General features: G+C 33.8%; 1 protein-coding gene across 2 annotated transcripts; it reads left to right on the forward strand.

Annotated features, from left to right (window-relative positions):
- The first annotated feature begins 629 nt into the window (after positions 1-629).
- Positions 630-22,257, forward strand: aida (axin interactor, dorsalization associated). 2 transcript variants are annotated; one of them, XM_030127760.1, is made up of 11 exons: positions 630-886; positions 8,185-8,251; positions 8,346-8,399; positions 9,951-10,005; positions 10,096-10,159; positions 11,619-11,722; positions 11,884-11,892; positions 15,161-15,283; positions 15,379-15,501; positions 17,498-17,615; positions 21,528-22,257. In XM_030127760.1, exons 1-11 carry the CDS (start codon positions 780-782, stop codon positions 21,625-21,627), a joined length of 924 nt encoding a protein of 307 aa, XP_029983620.1. In that variant the 5' UTR covers positions 630-779; the 3' UTR covers positions 21,628-22,257. The 2 variants fall into 2 exon arrangements, with proteins under 2 accessions (XP_029983620.1, XP_029983621.1); XM_030127761.1 differs by lacking the exon at positions 11,884-11,892.
- The last annotated feature ends 945 nt before the right edge of the window (positions 22,258-23,202 follow it).

Raw genomic sequence — 23,202 nt, forward strand, 5'->3', positions numbered from 1 at the left:
TACAGCTGGAGAATAAACTTCAGCTGATTTCAGATATTGTTCTTACTACTGTCACCAAACACTTACCCCAGAGGGATTAGTTTTTCTCTTTATAATTTTGTAGATGATAAAATGAATAACATGATATAACTGAAGAAAATGGGATGTGGTTATTATTATTATTATTATTATTATTATTATTATTATTATTATTATTATTATTAGAAGAGAATTTAGAATCAAAGAAATTGTTGCATAATTATTTTTTAGATTATTTATTTATTTATGAATTAATTTATTTAGATTTTATTTTGAATTGAAGAAACTGTCATGATTATTCTTATATTTTTATTTTATGAATTTAGAATTTATTTAGAATTGAAAGAAATTGTAACATGACTATTATTTTTTAGATTTGTTTATTTTTTACAAGCAAATCTCCCTTTTACATGAAATACATCTCCTTCATGATGTGAATTCGTTGATGATGTGGCTTTTAAAATAAACCTCAGGAGTCCATTCACACAACACATGACCGTGAACGCGTCGCGTTGCATTCGGGCGACCCCGGGTCCCAAAACGTGCGCACCCCATGTTCCAGGCGGGACTTCCTTTCTTTTGCGGATGCTGATATTAGGGTGAGCAGGCAAGAAAGGGCTTGGTCGGGGTGTCACCGGTTTATCTGTGCGCCTCCGGACGGCGGATACCTGGGCGGACGACGCTGCTGCCGAAGCCCCGTAGATGCGCCTCCTCTTCGGCTATGCTGCCCTGAGTGCGCCGCGAGTATCCGCCCTGCGAAGATGTCTGATGTCAACAAGACTATTCAGAAATGGCACGCCAGTTTTAGCAAAGGCACAGACTTTGACTCGTGGGGACAATTAGTGGAGGCTATAGATGAGTACCAAATGTAAGTTATATTCAACATGTGCACGGTGCGTCTCTGGGTGTTCCTGAACGCATCGCGGGCATGCTTGTTCCTCTGTGCTTTAACCCATGTGTCCTTAAATCTGCAGGGAGGTAACTCATTTACTCATCAGTGTGGTGGAAGAAGTTAGCCTCTGTCAGCTGTCAGTGGGCTCTCAGAGCAGTAAATAAAGCCGACCCATCCATGACGTGATGTGGCAGTTGTTGCAGATGGAGCAGAGCTGATGTGTGTGCGCATGTGTGTATATGTGTGTGTATATGTGTGTGTGTGTGCATGGACCATGTTGCATCCCAGCTCCTCTCACCTCCACTTCCACTTCAGACCGACATTTCCCTAAAAGCCTGTCATGGAAAACCATCTGTGTGTGCGTGCAGTGTGTTTCAGCATGTGTCATGCACAGCAGAAATGGGCCAATATTCCTCTGAGTATTGAGAAATAGTCAGCCACACCCTCTTGTTGTTATGGGTGGTTAAGGTTTTCATGTGTTTAGTGGAGAATGCTGCTGTGAGACAACACCGTGTTCTGTACAGAGGTTTTTTCAAGGTGTCATCTGTTTTGTCAAGTGATTTATGTTTGATTAGAAATGACACAAAACATTCCTAATGTACCTAGTAACACTTTTGTCCACCAACACAAGGGGGCGCACAAATCTATCTATCTATGGTTTTGTCTATGGTTCTATCTATCTATCTATCTATCTATCTATCTATCTATCTATCTATCTATCTATCTATCTATCTATCTATCTATGTTCTATCATTCTATCTATGGTTCTGTCTATCTATTGTTCTATCATTCTATGGTTCTATCTATGTTCTATCTATCTATGTTCTATCATTCTATCTATGTTCTATCTATCATTCTATCTATCTATGGTTCTATCATTCTATGGTTTGATCTATGGTTCTATCTATGGTTCTATCGTTCTATGGTTCTATCTATGGTTCTATCTATCTATCTTTGTTCTATCTATCTATCTTTGTTCTATCTATCGTTCTATCTATGGTTCTATTGTTCTATGGTTCTATCTATGGTTCTATCTATCTATATGTTCTATCTATCTATGTTCTATCATTCCATCTATCGTTCTATCATTCTATCTATCGTTCTATCTATCTATGGTTCTATCGTTCTATGGTTCGATCTATGGTTCTGTCTATCTGTGGTTCTATCGTTCCATCTATCTATCTACAGTACAGGCCAAAAGTTTGGACACACCTTCTCATTCTTCGCATTTTCTTTATTTTCATGACTATTTACATTGTAGATTCTCACTGAAGGCATCAAAACTATGAATGAACACATGTGGAATTATGTACTTAACAAAAAAGTGTGAAATAACTGAAAACATCTCTTATATTCTAGTTTCTTCAAAGTAGCCACCCTTAGCTCTGATGACTGCCTTGCACACCCTTGGCATTCTCTTGATGAGCTTCCAGAGGTAGTCACCTGAAATGGTTTTCACTTCACAGGTGTGCCTCATCAGGGTTACTTCGTGGAATTTCTTGCCTTATTGATGGGGTTGGGACCATCAGTTGTGTTGTGCAGAAGTCAGGTTGATGCACAGCTGACAGCCCTATTGGACAACTGTTAGAATGCATATTATGGCGAGAACCAATCAGCTAAGTAAAGACAAACGAGTGGCCATCATTACTTTAAGAAATGAAGGTCAGTCAGTCTGGAAAATTGCAAAAACTTTGAATGTGTCCCCAAGTGCAGTCGCAAAAACCATCAAGCGCTCCAACGAAACTGGCTCACATGAGGACCGCCCCAGGAAAGGAAGACCAAGAGTCACCTCTGATGCTGAAGATAAGTTCATGCGAGTCACCAGCCTCAGAAATCGCAAATTAACAGCAGCTCAGATTAGAGACCAGATGAATACCACACAGAGCTCTAGCAGCAGACACATCTCTACAACAACTGTTAAGAGGAGACTGCGCCAATCAGGCCTTCATGGTCAAATAGCTGCTAGGAAACCACTGCTCAGGAGAGGCAACAAACAGAAGAGATTTATTTGGGCCAAGAAACCCAAGGAATGGACATTAGACCAGTGGAAATCTGTGCTTTGGTCTGATGAGTCCAAATTTGAGATCTTTGGATCCAACCGCCGTGTCTTTGTGCGACGCACAAAAGGTGAACGGATGGATGCTACATGCCTGGTTCCCACCGTGAAGCATGGAGGGGGAGGTGTGATGGTGTGGGGGTGCTTTGCTGGTGACGCTGTTGGGGATTTATTCAAGATTGAAGGCAACCTGAATCAGCATGGCTACCACAGCATCCTGAAGTGACATGCCATTCCATCCGGTTTGCGTTTAGTTGGACCATCATTTATGTTTCAACAGGACAATGACCCCAAACACACCTCCAGGCTGTGTGAGGGATATTTGACCAAGAAGGAGAGTGATGGAGTGCTGCGCCAGATGACCTGGCCTCCACAGTCACCAGACTTGAACCCAACCGAGATGGTTTGGGGTGAGCTGGACCGCAGAGTGAAGGCAAAAGGGCCAACAAGTGCTAAGCATCTCTGGGAACTTCTTCAAGACTGTTAGGAAACCATTTCAGGTGACTACCTCTTGAAGCTCATCAAGAGAATGCCAAGTGTGCAAAGCAGTCATCAGAGCTAAGGGTGGCTACTTTGAAGAAACTAGAAGATATGTTTTCAGTTATTTCACACTTTTTTGTTAAGTACATAATTCCACATGTGTTCATTCATAGTTTTGATGCCTTCAGTGAGAATCTACAATGTAAATAGTCATGAAAATGAAGAAAATGCAAAGAATGAGAAGGTGTGTCCAAACTTTTGGCCTGTACTGTATGTTCTATCTATCTATGTTCTATTGTTCTATGGTTCTGTCTATCTATAGTTCTATCTATTGTTCTATCGTTCTATGGTTCTATCTATCCATGTTCTATCTATCCATCTATGTTCTATCTATCTATGTTCTATCATTCTATCTATGGTTCTATCTATGGTTCTATCATTCTATGGTTCGATCTATGGTTCTATCATTCTATGGTTTGATCTATGGTTCTATCGTTCTATGGTTCTATCTATCTATCTATCTATCTATCTATCTATCTATGTTCTATCATTCTATCTATGTTCTATCGTTCTATCTATCTATGGTTCCATTGTTCTATGGTTCTATCTATCTATCTATCTATCTATCTATGTTCTATCTATCTATCTATCTATGTTCTATCATTCTATCTATCGTTCTATCTATCTATGGTTCTATCGTTCTATGGTTCGATCTATGGTTCTATCTATGTTTCTATCTATGGTTCTGTCTATGGTTCTATCGTTCCATCTATCTATCGTTCTATCTATCTATCTATGTTCTATCTATCTATCTATCTATCTATGTTCTATCGTTCTATGGTTCTATCTATCTATAGTTCTATCTATTGTTCTATCATTCTATGGTTCTATCTATCCATGTTCTATCTATCCATCTATGTTCTATCATTCTATCTATGGTTCTATCTATCTATGGTTCTATGGTTCTATGGTTCTATCTATGGTTCTATCTATGGTTCTATCTATGGTTCTATCTATGGTTCTATGGTTCTATCGTTCTATGGTTCGATCTATGGTTCTTTCTATCTATCTATCTATCTATCTATCTATCTATCTATCTATCTATCTATCTATCTATCTATCTATCTATCTATCTATCTATCTATCTCACAGATGTCAAACATGGGGCCCAGGGTCTAATCCGGCCCGTGGAATGAATCTGTGAAATGCAAAAATTACACTCAAGATATTAACAGTCAATCCTTTTATTTTAGGCCCCATATAAAGCCCTACTTTAGTCTCAAGTGGGTCAGATTAGTAAAATACTACCATAAAAACCTACAAATAATAATTCCAAATTTTTCCTCTGTTTTAGTGTAAAAAAGTGAAATTACATGAAAATGCGTAAATTTACAAACTAGCCTTTCACAAAAAATAGGAAAAAGTAGAAATGTCCTAAGAGGAGTAAGTGCAATTTTGTCAGTATTCTGCCAGTTACTAAAATATTTTGTGTATTTGCAGTGTTTGTATAAGTGCAATTTAGGGCATCAAACTCAAAAGTAATATCATAATAACCTATAATGACAACATTAATTTTTTTCTATTTGATTTAGTGCAAAACACATTAAATTATAAAAATGTTTACATCAGGGGTGTCAAATTTGTTTTAGTTCAGGGGCCACATACAGTCCAATGTAATCTCACCAATAAAATAATAACAGTAACAAAAAAAAAAAAAAAAAAAACCCACATAAAATATTAAAAAAAAAAAAAAATTAAATTATGTGATGAAAATGTGTGCATCTACAACTTATCTTTTAAAAAACGTGAACAACATAACACCCTGAAAATTCGAGAGAAAAATGGTGCAATTTTATCCATATTATGCTTCTAATATTATGCCTTTACACTAGAGGAAAAAATTTGGAGTTATTATTAGTAGGTTATTATGGTAATATTTTACAAATCCAACCCACTTGAGGCAAAAAGTAGGGCTTTATATGGCCTTTATATCATTAGTGTCATTTGTGCATTTCATGAATTCATACCACGGGCCGGATTGGACCCTTTGGCGGGCCGGTTTTGGCCCCTGGGCCGCATGTTTGACACCCCTGGTTTACATTAAACTATCCTTTAAAATGTGAATAACTTCAGCAAATATAAACAACCTGAAATGTCTAAAGAAAATGAGTGCAATTTTAACAATATTTTACCTGTTAATAAATATTTGTGCCTTTGTAGTTCGGACCTATGAAGTATATGTATAAATGATAAATTGAGGCATAATATTGATAAAATTTTACTTATATTTCTTAACAAATTTCTTTTTTTTTCAGTTTTTTCACATCCTTTTTGTTTGGATAGTTTGTAAATATAAATATTGGCATAATTGAATGTTAATTTTTGCACTAAATTTGGAGTTGTCATTATTTATTGGCTATCATGCTATTATTTTATTGGTCTGGCCCACTTCAGATTAAATTGGGCTGAATGTGGCCCCCGGAAGAAAATGAGTTTGACACCCCTGATCTATGTGGACAAAAGTTTTTGGACACCCTTAAAATTAACCTAAACACTTTAACCCAGGGGTGTCAAACTCATTTTAGTTCAGGGGCCACATTCAGCTAAATTTGATCTGAAATGGGCCGAACCAGTAAAATAATAACATGATAATATATAAATAATGTCAACTCCTAATTTTTCTCTATGTTTTAGAGCGAAAAAAGTAAATTTACATTATGAAAAGGTTTAGATCTACAAACTCTCTTATCAAAAGATGTGAATAACATGAACTGAAAAAAATAAGTGCAATTTTAACAATATTCTGCCTCAGTTTGTCATTTACACATGTACGTTATAATTTACAGATCACAGTAGATCTACAGATACACAAAACATTTAGTAACAGGCAGAATATTGTTAAAATTGTACTTACTTCTCTTAAGACATTTCAGGTTGTTCATGTTTTTTCAGGAAAATGTAATGTGCTAAATTAATCTTTAAACTATGTGGTTAAAGTTCTGATTACATTACCTGTAGCTCCTGTGACTAATTTCTTCTAAATTGCTCTGAAATTATATTAATTTGGATTGTTATTACATAATGAACCATGTTATCACATTTTTTAAAATAAAAATGTGTCAAGTGCATTTTGTAATAAATTTCTCAAATTGTAATAACTTACTACATAATGTGAGAAAATTTACTACATAATGCATTGAGGTAGTTTAGTACAAAATGCGTCAGTTTATTACATAATGTGGCTTTATTACAAGATGACGTGACATTCTTATTACATTTTGAACTTTTATTACATAATGGGAATTTATTACATAATGCGGCTCAACACACCCTTAAAATTTTACAAATATTATGAAATATTTGCAAAAAAATCCTTTTCATGTTTCAAAAGATGTGGCTGCATCAGATGGACACAAACAATTACAAATGATCACTATTAATGCGTGCCAGTTAGTTTCACATCTGATAAAATAAAATCTGCAAAAAAATGTGTGCCTGGACCTCTCTCAAAAAGCTCTTCAGCTTCCCAGGGTGTCCCATTTCATACAATAGAAATGCAAAATGTAATGTTTTTACACTTGGATCTTTTAATAGATATGTGAATAAAATAAATGAAAATCATGCTCTCCACTGCAGTATGGATGTGTAGTATTTGCCTTAAATTGCAGCAAACATGACAAAATTCATTGTTTAGGTGCTGCTTAAAGCTGTGTTTTCAACTTGACTTTCTGTGTTCCATCTTGAAGAAGCAACACAGGCCAGATAAAACAAAGTCTTGAGTCAGTGTCGTATCATATAAGCTTTGAGACTTACAGTATGTTATAATCAGAACAATGTATTGTCATATTTTAACCCTTTCATGCATAGTGGTCACTACAGTGGACAGTGATTCAAAGTTGTTCTCTTGTATATTCATGGATTTTGTTGTTTTAGTTCCATATCAACCAACACAGTGGACGTTTATGCACCATCCCATACACTCACATTCATACCATTACTGAAACTTTGCTGTTCTTGATCAGCCTGATCTGCAGTAAGATATTTGAGTGTAAATCAATTGCTAATTGTTATTAGACTGTAATTAACAGGGATTTTTTAAACATTTTTTTTTTTGGCATATCTGAGTGAGTGATAACTAGTGTTATCCTCTTGAGACCTAGGAGAGGAAAAGTTTTGGCTTTTTTTACATTGAATAATTGTCTTGATTGGAAATAGCATGATGCAACACTTTTTTCAGATAGATTTTTTTTTTTTTTTAATTTATGGAATGTCCTTTACAGTGGACAGCATTTTTTTTTTCTTTTAATAATAAAGCTGTAAAAGTCTTTTCCCCTACAGAGGACAAAAATGCATTGCTGGGTCCCAGGAGGTTCTAGTTTGTTAAAATGTGAGAACAGATTAGCAGCATTAAAAAATGTTTCATAGTTTTCACACAGTATGTCAGTAAATGCATGGTGTCCAGCTGACTGAACATTTTTGTAACCCCATGAAAAATAGGTTCATAAAAAATTTAATCACATTGCTTTTTTCATGCCTGAAGAGGAATAAACACACTCAGGAAAAAAATATTGATTTAGGTTCTCTTAATTTATGCATGAAAGGGTTAAAATAGTTGTCGGACATCCTTAAAATTTGACACAATCTCAGATATTATCATGAAATATTTGTGTAAAAATCTATTTTGTATATCTATGGATCAATTGCATAATTTCTCTCTATTTTTCTCCTTTTTAATTAGCCTAGCAAGACAACTGCAAAAAGAGGTCCAATCAACAAATTCAACAGACTTCTCTGAGGATCAAAAGGTAACTATCACATCTCTCTTTAGCTTCTGGACACACACGTCAGGTTGCAAATATTTTACATCAATAATCTTTTTTTCTTCTTTTTGTTTTCTAGAAAACCTTGGGGAAAATTGCAACATGTCTGGAAATGAGAAGTGCCAGTTTACAGGTTGGTGTCATGTACAGTCGCAGAAAACAATATTAGACCACCTTTGTTTTCTTCAATTTCTTGTTTATTTTAATGCCTGGTACAACTAAAGGTACATTTGTTTGAACAAATATAATAACAATAAAAAAAGCTCATAGTAGTTTAATTTCAGAGCTGATATCTATTAATTTTCCATGGTTTTCTTGATAATAAGCAAAATCACTTCAGTTCTTACATCAATATCTATGGCATTGTACTGATAAAAACAGTGCTTTTAGGCATCCCATGTTTTCTTTTTTGTCTGTTTTGGTCACATGATACACACAGGAGTTAGTACTTGATTGCATAACCATTGTTTCTGATGACTTTTGATGGTCTAATAATTTTTTCTGCGACTATTTCCTGCAGAATATGTAAAATTAAATCATCTGAATTTTAGGCATTGAAATGTCTTTAATTTGTCTTATAATACATTTTGAGGGGTTTCGACCTTGGACTGATTTAGTGTTTAGTGCGCAACCAGTTAAAAATATGTAAAAATTTAAAAAAAAAAAAATCTGTAAAAGTCTGCCGTCACACATTATGTTCTGTATTTGCATCATGTGTCTCTTGTGTTTACCTTGCAATCAACAGGCAAAAAACACAAATATTCACTCTGTGCCATGTGTCATAGAAACCCACATATTTATGTTTATATTACATACGTAGAAACATAATGTAAGGATAGTCTGTAAACAGATAACACTGGGTTACAAAAAAATGTTTTTTGCAAGTTGTCTAGATTTTTTCATCTGAATTCGGACCATTTTGCACCGCTAAATCCAAAAATGACATCTGTTTTTCTCAATCAGGTCAGGTTTTTTGCTAATTTGATTTTGAAAAATTTGATCTTCTCACAAAATTGATCACATTTTTGTGACTTTATCAGTTGATTTTTTATATAGTTCTCACCCAAAATAGATTTTAAGAGAAAAAAAATCATTTTCTAACAGGACTCCTGTTAGGTACAATGGTGTATTCACCGCAGATGTAGCAGAATACGTCAGGCTTATTTTTGCAAGATCTTCTAGTCGAAGCCATTTCATTCACCTGTAATATTAAAAAAAACATTAATCATAAACTGGCAAAAGTAAAATCTTCAGAACTCGTTTATTGCAAGAAATATGAAAGAATTTTGTATCATATGATGTGAAAATGCCCATAAATGTAAGCAAAAATGTTAAAAAGCCAATATGTAGCATAGTTCAGAAAGATGACCTGATTGAGCAAAATTAATGTGATTTTTGGATTCAGCACACCAAAATTATCCTAAATCAGCTCAAAAAACTTAAACAATAAATTTGTTGTTGATCAGTGTAATTAATGAGGTCAGCAGAGCAGTATTGTTACCCAAGTTTATGTGAGGCATAGCTAAACACAGACAAAATGAACTTCATGCATTTCAAATAGGTTCATTCACACTAAAGTAAAAAATAAATAGGCTCAAATAAAAAAAATGCTTTAAAAACTTTACAAAAGGGAAGAAAAATCCAAGTGATAATGCATCTTTGAACTTTATCTGGTTTTTTCTAGTGCACACAGTCAAAGGAGGAGTTCAAGTTGGAAGACCTGAAGAAACTGGAAACCAGTAAGTTTACACAGTTGGAAATGGTGCATTTAAAAACTCTTCTGTCTTCAAATGGTCTTTTTCATTCACATGTTATTTCTTATGCTACAGTTATTACAAATATACTGACATTCAACAAAGAATTCCCCTTTGACGTCCAGCCCGTGCCATTAAGGTAAATATTCCATGTTTAATATCTATTTTTTTAAACCTTTTTTTGTAGAGTTATAACCTCCAGAGTTTACTCTTTTCTTCTAATGTTCATTTGATAGTAACTTCATGCACCATATAAAAGGAAAATGTTCTAATAGATACTTAATATATGTGAGTTTCTTTGTAATTACGTTTATTTTGCTTTTTGTTGTTTGCTTTAAGGGTGTTTCTCTTTCTAAAGCACAGGTGTCAAACACGTGGCCTGGGGGCCAAATGTGGCCCGCCAAAGGGTCCAATCCGGCCCCTGGGATGAATTTGTGAAATGTAAAAATTACACTGAAGATATTATCAGTCAAGGATGTTCAATCTAAAGTAGGTCAAACCAGTACAAAACTATCATAATAACCTATAAATAATGAAAAAAAAGCAAATTTTTTCTTTTTGTTTTAGTGTCAAAAGTAAAATTACAAAAAAAAAAGTTGACATTTTCAGACTGGCTTTTCACAAAAAATATGAACAACCTGAAATGTCTTAAGAGATGTCGTATTTTAACAATATTCTGCCTATTATCAAATGTTTTGTGTATTTCTAGGTCCACTGTGATCTGTAAGTTGTGATGCACATGTATAAATGATAAACTGAGATGTAATATTGTTAAAATTACACTTATTTTTCTTAAGAATTTTCAGGTTGTTCATATTTGTTCATGTTGCGTTCAAGTACGGTTCGTAGATGTAAACATTTTAATTACGGAATTTGACTTTTTCACTCAAAAACATAGAGAAAACTTTGGATTTGATATTATTTCTAAGTTCTTATCCTATTATTTACATTATTTGACTGGTCCGGCCCACTTTATTTCATATTAGGCTGAATGTGGCCCCTGAACTAAAATGAGTTTGACACCCCTGTTCTAAAGGAAGCGTTTTTTTTTTTGTTTTTTTTTTTAATTTATTGATTTATTTAATATGGACCATGCATATTTATGAACATTGTCGTATAAAAAAATACACCCATGTAAATATGCCAGAATTAATAAAAATAACTACTTTTCATCTGCAGTCCCTAGACAAGTAGAGAAGGGGTGGGATTAAATAAATTATACTTATTCCCACTCCTTTTCCAATGTGCAAATGAAGTCATGTATATGTATAGATTTTTTTTTTTTTTTTCCATAACTTCTTACAACCTGTTTTATTTCTAAAGACTAAGAAAGATTACTTTGTCTTGTTGCATATTCAAAATAAACTTAAAAAAAAAAAAAAAGGTGACAGAACAAGACAAAACAGCCAACATTGATACATGACTTGTTCGCTATAAATTAAAAATTTAAAAAATACACATAATGATGACATAGACATCAAAACAAATAGACATGGGACGATCACAGGGGCATTAAACCTATACACTCATCTCTATACTAACATACAATCGAATTAGTGCAAAAATCTTTTTTCAAGTTTTATCGGTTTTATTCGTAGGAAGATCCTCGCCCCAGGTGAGGAAGAAAACCTGGAGCTCGAGGAGGAGGAGGATGCTGCAGCCGGAACAGGTTCTACGGAAGCTTTTTCCCCGCGAGCTCCTGGTAACGAAAAATACACTGTCATGACATCCGATTTATTTTTTTGTGTCACGTTGTCATGTGTTGTTTGGGAGGGCCGTTTGACTGTCTGTGTCTTCCGGTTCTTTCTGTCGGTGCTGTGCATGGCTTCACCACTCACTCCTGCCTGTCTGTTACATGTGCAGCTTCACAAGGTATGACTTTATCAGGAAACACAATCTGTTCTCTGTACATGACAAATGTTTGTTTTTTTTTCTTAAAAATGGCATGCAATAAAAATGCACGACCTCTTATTGGTTCATTAAGCCATAAAGACCCAAAACCATCTACTGATCTAAAATGTTTAATAACTTCTGAAAGACTAAACCCATTAATAGATGTAAATAATTGGTGTAAAATACAGTTTGTCATCTTTTCGTGGTCATCAGATACGACCGAGTTGGATATTCAGAGGCTCTGCAGTTACCGTGGAAACACTGTCATCTTCTACAACATTGACTCACCAGTAAAACCCATGGAATTTGACAAATGACACTGGATGAAGACACTTGTTTTATGTTCAGTTAATTATATCTTCGCCAAAAAAAGCCACTTTTTCTTCAGTTTTCTCTGTTTCTAATATAATAACCCTCAACTTTAATCTAAACTTTTATGAACATCTACATCAGTTACTTAAATATTTTGTGTATTTGCAGTGTTTGTATAAGTGCAATTTAGGGCATCAAACTCAAAAGTAATATCATAATAACCTATATTGACAACATTAATTTTTTCTCTTTGATTTAGTGCAAAACACATAAAATTATGAAAATGTTTACATCAGGGGTGTCAAATTCATTTTAGTTCAGGGGCCACATACAGTCCAATGTAATCTCACGTGGGCCAGACCAATAAAATAATAACAGTAACAAAAGAAAAAAAACAAAACAAAACATAAAATAACAGTAAAAAAAATAAAAATTACGTGATGAAAATGTGCGCATCTACAACTTATCCTTTCAAAAATGTGAATAACAATAACATCCTGAAAATTCTAGAGAAAAATGGTGCAATTTTTGGTTCATTAAGCCATAAAGACCCAAAACCATCTACTGATCTAAAATGTTTAATAACTTCTGAAAGACTAAACCCATTAATCCATGTAAATAATTGGTGTAAAATACAGTTTGTCATCTTTTCGTGGTCGTCATATATGACCCATTTGGACGTTCCTGAGGCTCTGTAGTTACCATGGAAACACCGTCATCTTCTACAACATTGACTCACCAGTAAAACCCATGGAATTTGACAAATGACACTGGATGAAGACACTTGTTTTATGTTCAGTTAATTATATCTTTGCCAAAAAAAAGCCACTTTTTCTTCAGTTTTCTCTGTTTCTAATATAATAACCCTCAACTTTAATCTAAGCTTTTATGAACATCTACATCAGTTACTTAAATATTTTGTGTATTTGCAGTGTTTGTATAAGTGCAGTTTAGGGCATCAAACTCAAAAGTAATATCATAATAACCTATAATGACACCATTAATTTTTTTCTCTTTGATTTAGTGCAAAACACATAAAATTATGAAAATGTTTACATCAGGGGTGTCAAACTCATTTTAGTTCAGGGGCCACATACAGTCCAATGTAATCTCATGCGGGCCAGACCAATAAAATAATAACAGTAACAAAAGAAAAAAAAAAAAAACATAAAATAACAGTAAAAAAAAATTAAATTACGTGACGAAAATGTGTGCGTCTACAACTTATCCTTTCAAAAATGTGAATAACACCCTGAAAATTCTAGAGAAAAATGGTGCAGTTTTATCCATATTATGCTTCTAAAATTATGCCTTTACACTAGAGGAAAAAATTTGGAGTTATTATTAGTAGGTTATTATGGAAATATTTTACAAATCCAACCCACTTGAGACAAAAAGTAGGGCTTTATATGGCCTTTATATCATCAGTGTCATTTGTGCATTTCATGAATTCATACCACGGGCCGGATTGGACCCTTTGGCGGGCCGGTTTTGGCCCCCGGGCCGCATGTTTGACACCCCTGGTTTACATTAAACTATCCTTTAAAATGTGAATAACTTCAGCAAATATAAACAACCTGAAATGTCTAAAGAAAATGAGTGCAATTTTAACAATATTCTACCTGTTAATAAATATTTGTGCCTTTGTAGTTCTGACCTATGAAGTATATGTATAAATGATAAATTGAGGCATAATATTGATAAAATTTTACTTATATTTCTTAACAAATTTCATTTTTTTCCAGGTTATTCACATCCTTTTTGTTTGGATAGTTTGTAAATATAAATATTGGCATAATTGAATGTTAATTTTTGCACTAAATTTGGAGTTGTCATTATTTATTGGCTATCATGCTATTATTTTATTGGTCTGGCCCACTTCAGATTAAATTGGGCTGAATGTGGCCCCCGGAAGAAAATGAGTTTGACACCACTGATCCATGTGGACAAAAGTTTTTGGACACCCTTAAAATTAACCTAAACACTTTAACCCAGGGGTGTCAAACTCATTTTAGTTCAGGGGCCACATTCAGCTAAATTTGATCTGAAATGGGCCGAACCAGTAAAATAATAACATGATAATATATAAATAATGTCAACTCCTAATTTTTCCTCTATGTTTTAGAGCGAAAAAAGTTAATTGACATTGTGAAAAGGTTTACTTTTACGAACTATCCTTTCAAACAATGTGAATAACATGAACAAACTGAAAAAAATAAGTGCAACTTTAACAATATTCCGCCTCAGTTTAACATTTACACATGTACATTATAACGTATAGATCACAGTGGATCTACAAATACAAAAAACATTTAGTAAATTCGCAGAATCTTGTTAAAATTGTACTTATTTCTGTTAAGACATTTCAGGTTGCTCATATTTGTTCAGGTTATTCACGTTTTTTGTGAAATTATACTTTGTTTTAGTGTAAAAAGATGAAAATATTTACATTTACAAAGAGAAAAATTTGGAGTTGTCATTATTTATATGTTATTATGATAGTAATTTACTGATCTTTACATAGGCGTTTTTTTTCCCCTAAAAGTGCGGTAATCAAACACGGTTATCATGATAATTAGAATTTAAACAGTAATACTAACCGTCTGCAATTTTACCGCAGTTTATCGTTATACTGGTAATCATTACATCCCTAGTTTGTATTTGACATTAACTCGGATAGACGTTAACCATCACTTGTGTAACGGTACATTTTACAGCAAATCCAAGTTTTTGCAGACCTATAAAGAAACACTTCGTCCTGCTGTTTATTACAAACATTGAAAATGAACATATTTGTGGTTTTAACTGGAAAGGACTGGGGTTGAATAATTGTATTTAAAGCTATCAGCTGGTTTATATTCTTATATGTTTAGTTCTATTCGCTCGTCTCTGGTGTCAATATTTAACGCTTGTGCTTGTGACCTTTGTCCTACAGGTACCTTGTTGCCACGGTTACCCTCGGAGCCTGGGATGACACTACTTACCATAAAGATCGAAAAAATCGGACTGAAGGACGCGGGGCAGTGCATCGATCCGTACATGACCATTAGTGTCAAAGGTATCGACCTCATTCCCCATCCTCCGTTTTTTGCTGTGTTGGCTTTTTTTTTTTTATTTTCACCTTAAGGCATAAATGAGCTTTCCTCTTTGCAGATGTGAATGGTATAGATGTGAACCCAGTACAGGACACCCCAGTAGCCACCAGAAAAGAAGACACCTACATTCACTTCAATGTCGACGTGGAGATCCAGAGGCATGTGGAGAAACTACCTAAAGGTCAGACACGACTGCAGATTAAAGGATAAGGATAAGGATAAGGATAAGGATAAGGATAAGGATAAAGATAAAGATAAAGATAAGGAAAAGATAAGGTAAGGATAAGATAAGTATAAGATAAGGATTAGATGAGATGAAATAAAGTAAGATAAGATAAGGATAAGGTAAGGATAAGATAAGGATAAGATAAGATAAGATAAGGTAAGGATAAGGTATGGATAAGGTAAAGATGAGATATGATAAGGATTAGATAGGGTAAGGATAAGATAAAGATTAAATGAGATAAGATGAGATGAGATAAAGTAAGATAAGGATAAGATAAGGTAAGAATAAGATAAGGATCAGATAAGGAAAAGATAAGGTACGGAAAAGATAAGGTAAGGATAAGATAATGATAAGATAAGGATAAGATAAGGCAAGGATAAGGTAAGGATAAGATAAGGTAAGGATAAGATAAAGGTAAGGATAAGGTGAGGATAAGATAAGGTAAGGATAAGATAAGGATAAGGTAAGGATAAGATAAGGTAAAGATGAGATATAAGGATAAGATAGGGTAAGGATAAGATAGAGATTAAATGAGGTAAGATGAGATGAGATAAAGTAAGATAAGGATAAGATAAGGTAAGGATAAGATAAGGTAAGGATACTATAAGGATAAGATAAGGTAAGAATAAGATAAGGATCAGATAAGGATAGGATAAGGTAAGGAAAAGATAAGGTTAGGATAGGATAAGGTAAGACAAGGATAAGATAAGGATAAGATAAGGATAAGATAAGACAGGGATAAGATAAGATAAGGCAAGGATAAGGTAAGGATAAGATAAGGTAAGGATAAGATAAGGATACAATAAGGTAAGGATAAGATAAGGATACAGTAAGGTAAGGATAAGATAAGGTAAGGATAAGAAAAGGATAAGATAAGGTAAGAATAAGATAAGGTCAGGATAAGGTAAGATAAGGATAAGATAAGACTTTATTCATCCCACTGTGGTAAAAAATTTCACAGTTAACAGCAGCAACATAAACTACAAACAAAAAGTTAAGGATATTTTTAATGTTTGGGCTATTTTTTTCAGTCGGGATTCTTGCACAGTGCTTTTTACTTTTTTGTGTGTGAAATGAATTGAAACATTCTTTTAATGACCATAGTTTTATTTACAAATGGCAAAAATGACAAGAAAAATGACACAAAAAATGAAATATCCTTAACTTTTTGTTTGTGGTTTTTCTGCACTTGCTTGTTTTCGACTACAAATGAACGAAAAAGAGAAAAACAAGAACTTTGGTATTTATATAAATATAGAATTAAAGTGAAATATCATTTATATATTTACATTGCATTTGGTGTAAATGGGGGGGTTTACGGTTTCATTTTGTTTTTTTAAAATTTGTACGGAAGTGTATTGCATTCACGTCAAAAAATTTAAACTGGCTCTGTTTTTCTGAATTAATGAAATAATTATTTTGTAAATACGAGGAAAAAATAAATTATAAAAGAACATTCGGCTCTGTTTTTCGGAGTCAGTGGGACAGTGGTGCCTCTTTATCCAAGCACAAGTTCTCTGTTGTAGGAAACAAGCATGCCCCGACTTAAATTTAACTCACTTTTATTTCGGTTTGAGACATTGCGAGATACTCATGTCTTTAAGTAGTGTTGAAAGCATTGTTAGTAGTTTGTTGATTTTGCACAGGCACCTCAGTACGGAAGTGTATTGAATTCAGTTGAAAAAATTTTAATCGGCTCTGTTTTTCTGAATTAGTGAAATAATTATCTTGTAATTGCGAGAAATGGTTTCTATGAAAAAATAAAAATCGGCTGTTTTTCTGAATTAACATGCACAACAAAAAAGCACATTGAAATTTTTTTCTTTTGCATAATGAGGTGTCATGGAGAACAACAGGAAGGGGCGAGACTTCAGCTCTTTAAACTTTGTATTTGATCAAATGAATATCATATAAACCTTGTCTTTTAAAACTGTTTTTTTTTTTTTAACAGGAGCAGCTATCTTCTTTGAATTCAAGCACTACAAACCTAAAAAAAGGTTTACCAGCACAAAGTGTTTCGCCTTCATGGAAATGGACGAGATCAAACCAGGTCCCATTGTAATTGAACTGTAAGTGGTTGTGTAGAAGCTAATAACGTAATAACGACTGATAACGTAATAAATTAACAATTTTTAAAATGTAATAGGCCAATAACGTAGTAACTGACCAATAACGTGATAAAAGTCCTGAACTGATAACGTAATAACTTTTGGCCAATAACGTCATAACTAATTATCTTGTAATTGAGAGAAACTGTTTTATGAAAAAATACAAATCGGCTCTGTTTTTCTGAATTACTGTGCACAAAAAAAAAAAATTATAACTTATGTTATTACGTTATTGGCCTGGTTAAAAAAAAAATTCTTTGCAAATGTAATAACTGAGCCAATAACGTAATAATATATTTATATCACTCTCTCTCTCACAGTTATATCTAATAAATGAAACTTAAATACAGTGATGTTAATGTATTATTATGTTATTGGCCCAGTTATTACATTTGCAAAGAATTTTTTTTTACCAGGGCAATAACGTAATAACCGTCAAAAGTTATTACGCTATCGGTTCAGGACTTTTATTACATTATTGGCCTATTACATTTTAAAAGTGGCGAAGTTATTATGTTATTGGTTCAGGAATTTTATTACGTTATTGGCCTGTTACATTTTAAAAGTGGGAAAGTTATTACGTTATCAGTTCAGGACTTTTATTACGTCATTGGCCTACTACATTTTAAAAGTGGCAACGTTATTATGTTATTGGTTCAGGACTTTATTACGTTATTGGCCAGTTATTACATAATCGGTTCAGGACTTTTATTACGTCATTGGCCTATTACATTTTAAAAGTGGCAAAATTATTATGTTATTGGTTCAGGACTTTATTACGTTATTGGCCAGTTATTACGTAATCGGTTCAGGACTTTTATTACATTATTGGCCAGTTATTACGTAATCGGTTCAGGACTTTTATTACGTTATTGGCCAGTTATTACATTATCGGTTCAGGACTTTTATTACGGTATTGGCCAGTTATTACATCATTGGCCTATAATATTTTAAAAGTGGCAAAATTATTAAGTTATCGGTTTAGGACTTTTATTACGTTATTGGCCAGTTATTACGTTACCGGTTCAGGACTTTTATTACGTTATTGGCCAGTTATTACATTATCGGTTCAGGACTTTTATTACGTTATTGGTCAGTTATTACATTATCGGTTCAGGACTTATTACGTTATTGGCCAGTTATTACATTATCGGTTCAGGACTTTTATTACGGTATTGGCCAGTTATTACATCATTGGCCTATAATATTTTAAAAGTGGCAAAATGATTAAGTTATCGGTTTAGGACTTTTATTACGTTATTGGCCAGTTATTACGTTACCGGTTCAGGACTTTTATTACGTTATTGGCCAGTTATTACGTAATCGGTTCAGGACTTTTATTACGTTATTGGCCAGTTATTACATCATTGGCCTATAATATTTTAAAAGTGGCAAAATTATTAAGTTAACGGTTTAGGACTTTTATTACGTTATTGGCCAGTTATTACATCATTGGCCTACAGTATTTTAAAAGTGGCAAAATTATTAAGTTATCGGTTTAGGACTTTTATTACGTTATTGGCCAGTTATTATATTATCGGTTCAGGACTTTTATTATGTTATTGGCCAGTTATTACGTTATCGGTTCAGGACTTTTATTACGTCATTGGCCTATAATATTTTAAAAGTGGCAAAATTATTAAGTTATCGGTTTAGGACTTTTATTACGTTATTGGCCAGTTATTACGTTATCGGTTCAGGACTTTTATTATGTTATTGGCCAGTTATTACGTTATCGGTTCAGGACTTTTATTACATTATTGGTCAGTTATTACGTTATCGGTTCAGGACTTTTATTACGTTATTGGCCAGTTATTACGTTATCGGTTCAGGACTTTTATTACGTTATTGGCCAGTTATTACGTTATCGGTTCAGGACTTTTATTACGTTATTGGCCAGTTATTACGTCATTGGCCTATTACATTTTAAAAATGGCAAAATTATTATGTTATTGGTTCAGGACTTTATTACGTTATTGGCCAGTTATTACGTAATCGGTTCAGGACTTTTATTACATTATTGGCCAGTTATTACGTAATCGGTTCAGGACTTTTATTACGTTATTGGCCAGTTATTACATTGTCGGTTCAGGACTTTATTACGTTATTGGCCAGTTATTACGTAATCGGTTCAGGACTTTTATGACATTATTGGCCAGTTATTACATTATCGGTTCAGGACTTTATTACGTTATTGGCCAGTTATTACGTAATCGGTTCAGGACTTTTATTACATTATTGGCCAGTTATTACGTAATCGGTTCAGGACTTTTATTACGTTATTGGCCAGTTATTACATTATCGGTTCAGGACTTTTATTACGTTATTGGTCAGTTGTTACATTATCGGTTCAGGACTTATTACGTTATTGGCCAGTTATTACATTATCGGTTCAGGACTTTTATTACGGTATTGGCCAGTTATTACATCATTGGCCTATAATATTTTAAAAGTGGCAAAATTATTAAGTTATCGGTTTAGGACTTTTATTACGTTATTGGCCAGTTATTACGTTACCGGTTCAGGACTTTTATTACGTTATTGGCCAGTTATTACATTATCGGTTCAGGACTTTTATTACGTTATTGGTCAGTTATTACATTATCGGTTCAGGACTTATTACGTATTGGCCAGTTATTACATTATCGGTTCAGGACTTTTATTACGGTATTGGCCAGTTATTACATCATTGGCCTATAATATTTTAAAAGTGGCAAAATGATTAAGTTATCGGTTTAGGACTTTTATATGTTATTGGCCAGTTATTACGTTACCGGTCAGGACTTTTATTACGTTATTGGCCAGTTATTACGTAATCGGTTCAGGACTTTTATTACGTTATTGGCCAGTTATTACATCATTGGCCTATAATATTTTAAAAGTGGCAAAATTATTAAGTTAACGGTTTAGGACTTTTATTACTTTATTGGCCAGTTATTACATCATTGGCCTACAGTATTTTAAAAGTGGCAAAATTATTAAGTTATCGGTTTAGGACTTTTATTACGTTATTGGCCAGTTATTATATTATCGGTTCGGACTTTTATTATGTTATTGGCCAGTTATTACGTTATCGGTTCAGGACTTTTATTACGTCATTGGCCTATAATATTTTAAAAGTGGCAAAATTATTACGTTATCGGTTTAGGACTTTTATTACGTTATTGGCCAGTTATTACGTCATTGGCCTATAATATTTTAAAAGTGGCAAAATTATTAAGTTATCGGTTTAGGACTTTTATTACGTTATTGGCCAGTTATTACGTTATCGGTTCAGGACTTTTATTATGTTATTGGCCAGTTATTACGTTATCGGTTCAGGACTTTTATTACATTATTGGCCAGTTATTACGTTATCGGTTCAGGACTTTTATTACGTTATTGGCCAGTTATTACGTTATCGGTTCAGGACTTTTATTACGTTATTGGCCAGTTATTACGTTATCGGTTCAGGACTTTTATTACGTTATTGGCCAGTTATTACGTTATCGGTTCAGGACTTTTATTATGTTATTGGCCAGTTATTACGTTATCAGTTCAGGACTTTTATTACATTATTGGCCAGTTATTACGTTATCAGTTCAGGACTTTTATTACGTTATTGGCCAGTTATTACGTTATCGGTTCAGGACTTTTATTACGTTATTGGCCAGTTATTACGTTATCGGTTCAGGACTTTTATTACGTTATTGGCCAGTTATTACGTCATTGGCCTATTACATTTTAAAAATGGCAAATTTATCAAGTTGTCGGCCGTTACTATGCTATCAGTCGTTCTTTCGTTATTGGCTTGGACAGGTTTTCATTCAGTGTTGGGTGGGATTCCTCACGTCTGGCCGTGGGATCATAAAACCTCCATTTGTTGAATTCCAGGTACAAGAAACCCACAGACTTCAAGAGGAAGAAACTCCAGCTTCTAACGAAGAAACCACTCTATCTGCATCTTCACCAGACGTTGCACAAGGACAGCTAGGTCGGAGCCCGCCCTCCACCTCAAACCCCACTCTTAATAGTTCCACATCCAGTAAAAGGTGGTGCTCCGCCTCATTGCATCCAGCAATACTAGACTGCAGTCATTTATTTCCTGTGAGTAGAAAAAAGGGAACTGAGCTGAGCTTTAGTCACATTTTTATATTTGTCGATTTCTAGCTTTCGGTTGCGACCTTTCTGTTGCAGGAAGGTTTAAACACTCATCTCTAGTCTTCCTTTGCTCATGTTTTTGAGAGGAAAACACCGTGCGAGTCATTACAGGTGCTTTTGTCTGAGCTTTCAAGCATTTGGCTCGCTGTGTTTGTGTTGTTGGACTTTGGATTTTTGGACTTTGAAGTTAAATTTAGTCAAAGCAGCCGGAGTTGCCAGACAGTGTAGGGGATCACGGCGAATTCAGCAGAATAAAAGAAACCCAAACAGACTTAGTTTGCTCTGTTTCGAAACCAAAAGTGCACTCGGAAACAGTCCAGGAATGTTTGTAGAGTCTTGAGTGGGTCATAATTACAGGCTTTTATTGTGCTAAATTATTAAAATAAACCAACTGAAGCATCATTTAAATCAGGAGTGTCAAAATCAGTTTAGATCAGAGGCCAAATAGAACCAGATTTGACCTCAAGTGGGTCGGACCAGTAAAAAAATAATACAATAACCCATAAATAATGACAACTTAAAATTTGTCTCTATGTTTTAGTGCAGAAAAGTAAAATTAATTAGGAAAAATTTTAACATTTATAAACTACACTTTCGCAAAAAAATGTGAAAAACCTGAACCTGAAATTTCTACAGAAAATTAAGTGCAGTTTAACCCTCCAGTATCCGGGTGCGCCTTTTACGCACACTTTGCACTTTGTGTGAAAAAACTTCATATTATTTTTCAGAATTTAAATAAGGTTAGAATTCAAAAGTTGTTCATTTTTGCATGATCTTTAAAATTCTGGCCACCAACTAAAATGTGCACATTGTAAACAAAAGAAAATTACAAGACTAGCATCTGTCTCCCAACTGTGCCTAAAATGCACTATTTCTTCCATTTGATCTATATGATTAGGGCTGACCTTGATTTACAAAAATAAAATCAAATTAGAGCAGAAAAATAAATCAATATATAATATTTAATAGTTTGATTTATAGGTGTGCATTTTACGCACACTTGGTGACAGATGCTAGTATTTTTTAACATTTGACCTAGCGCGAAAAATAATAATGCAAATTAACCAGTGTTGGAGTTAATCAGAGACATATGCCAGGATGAAAAAAAATCTAATAATATGTGATCCACTTTTTATGTAGTATTTTGAAAACAATTTTTTATGTTTTTTGCATCCAAAAAATGGTTTGTTTACATTACAAACACGGCATTTAAAGGGTTAAAAAATGTGACAATTATTGAGTATTTGGTATTTTTATGTACGGTTCAAGTTGATGAAAAAGAAAAAAAGTGTAAAAGAATTAAAAACAAACTGTATGAATTTTTTTTTTTACATTATTCCACAAGTGTGCCAAAAAGGCACACTTGGTGCTTAGTAAGGGCCTTACTGGATGGGATACCGGAGGGTTA

This window comes from Sphaeramia orbicularis, chromosome 24 (assembly GCF_902148855.1).
Source record: "Sphaeramia orbicularis chromosome 24, fSphaOr1.1, whole genome shotgun sequence".
Taxonomy (NCBI): domain Eukaryota; kingdom Metazoa; phylum Chordata; class Actinopteri; order Kurtiformes; family Apogonidae; genus Sphaeramia; species Sphaeramia orbicularis.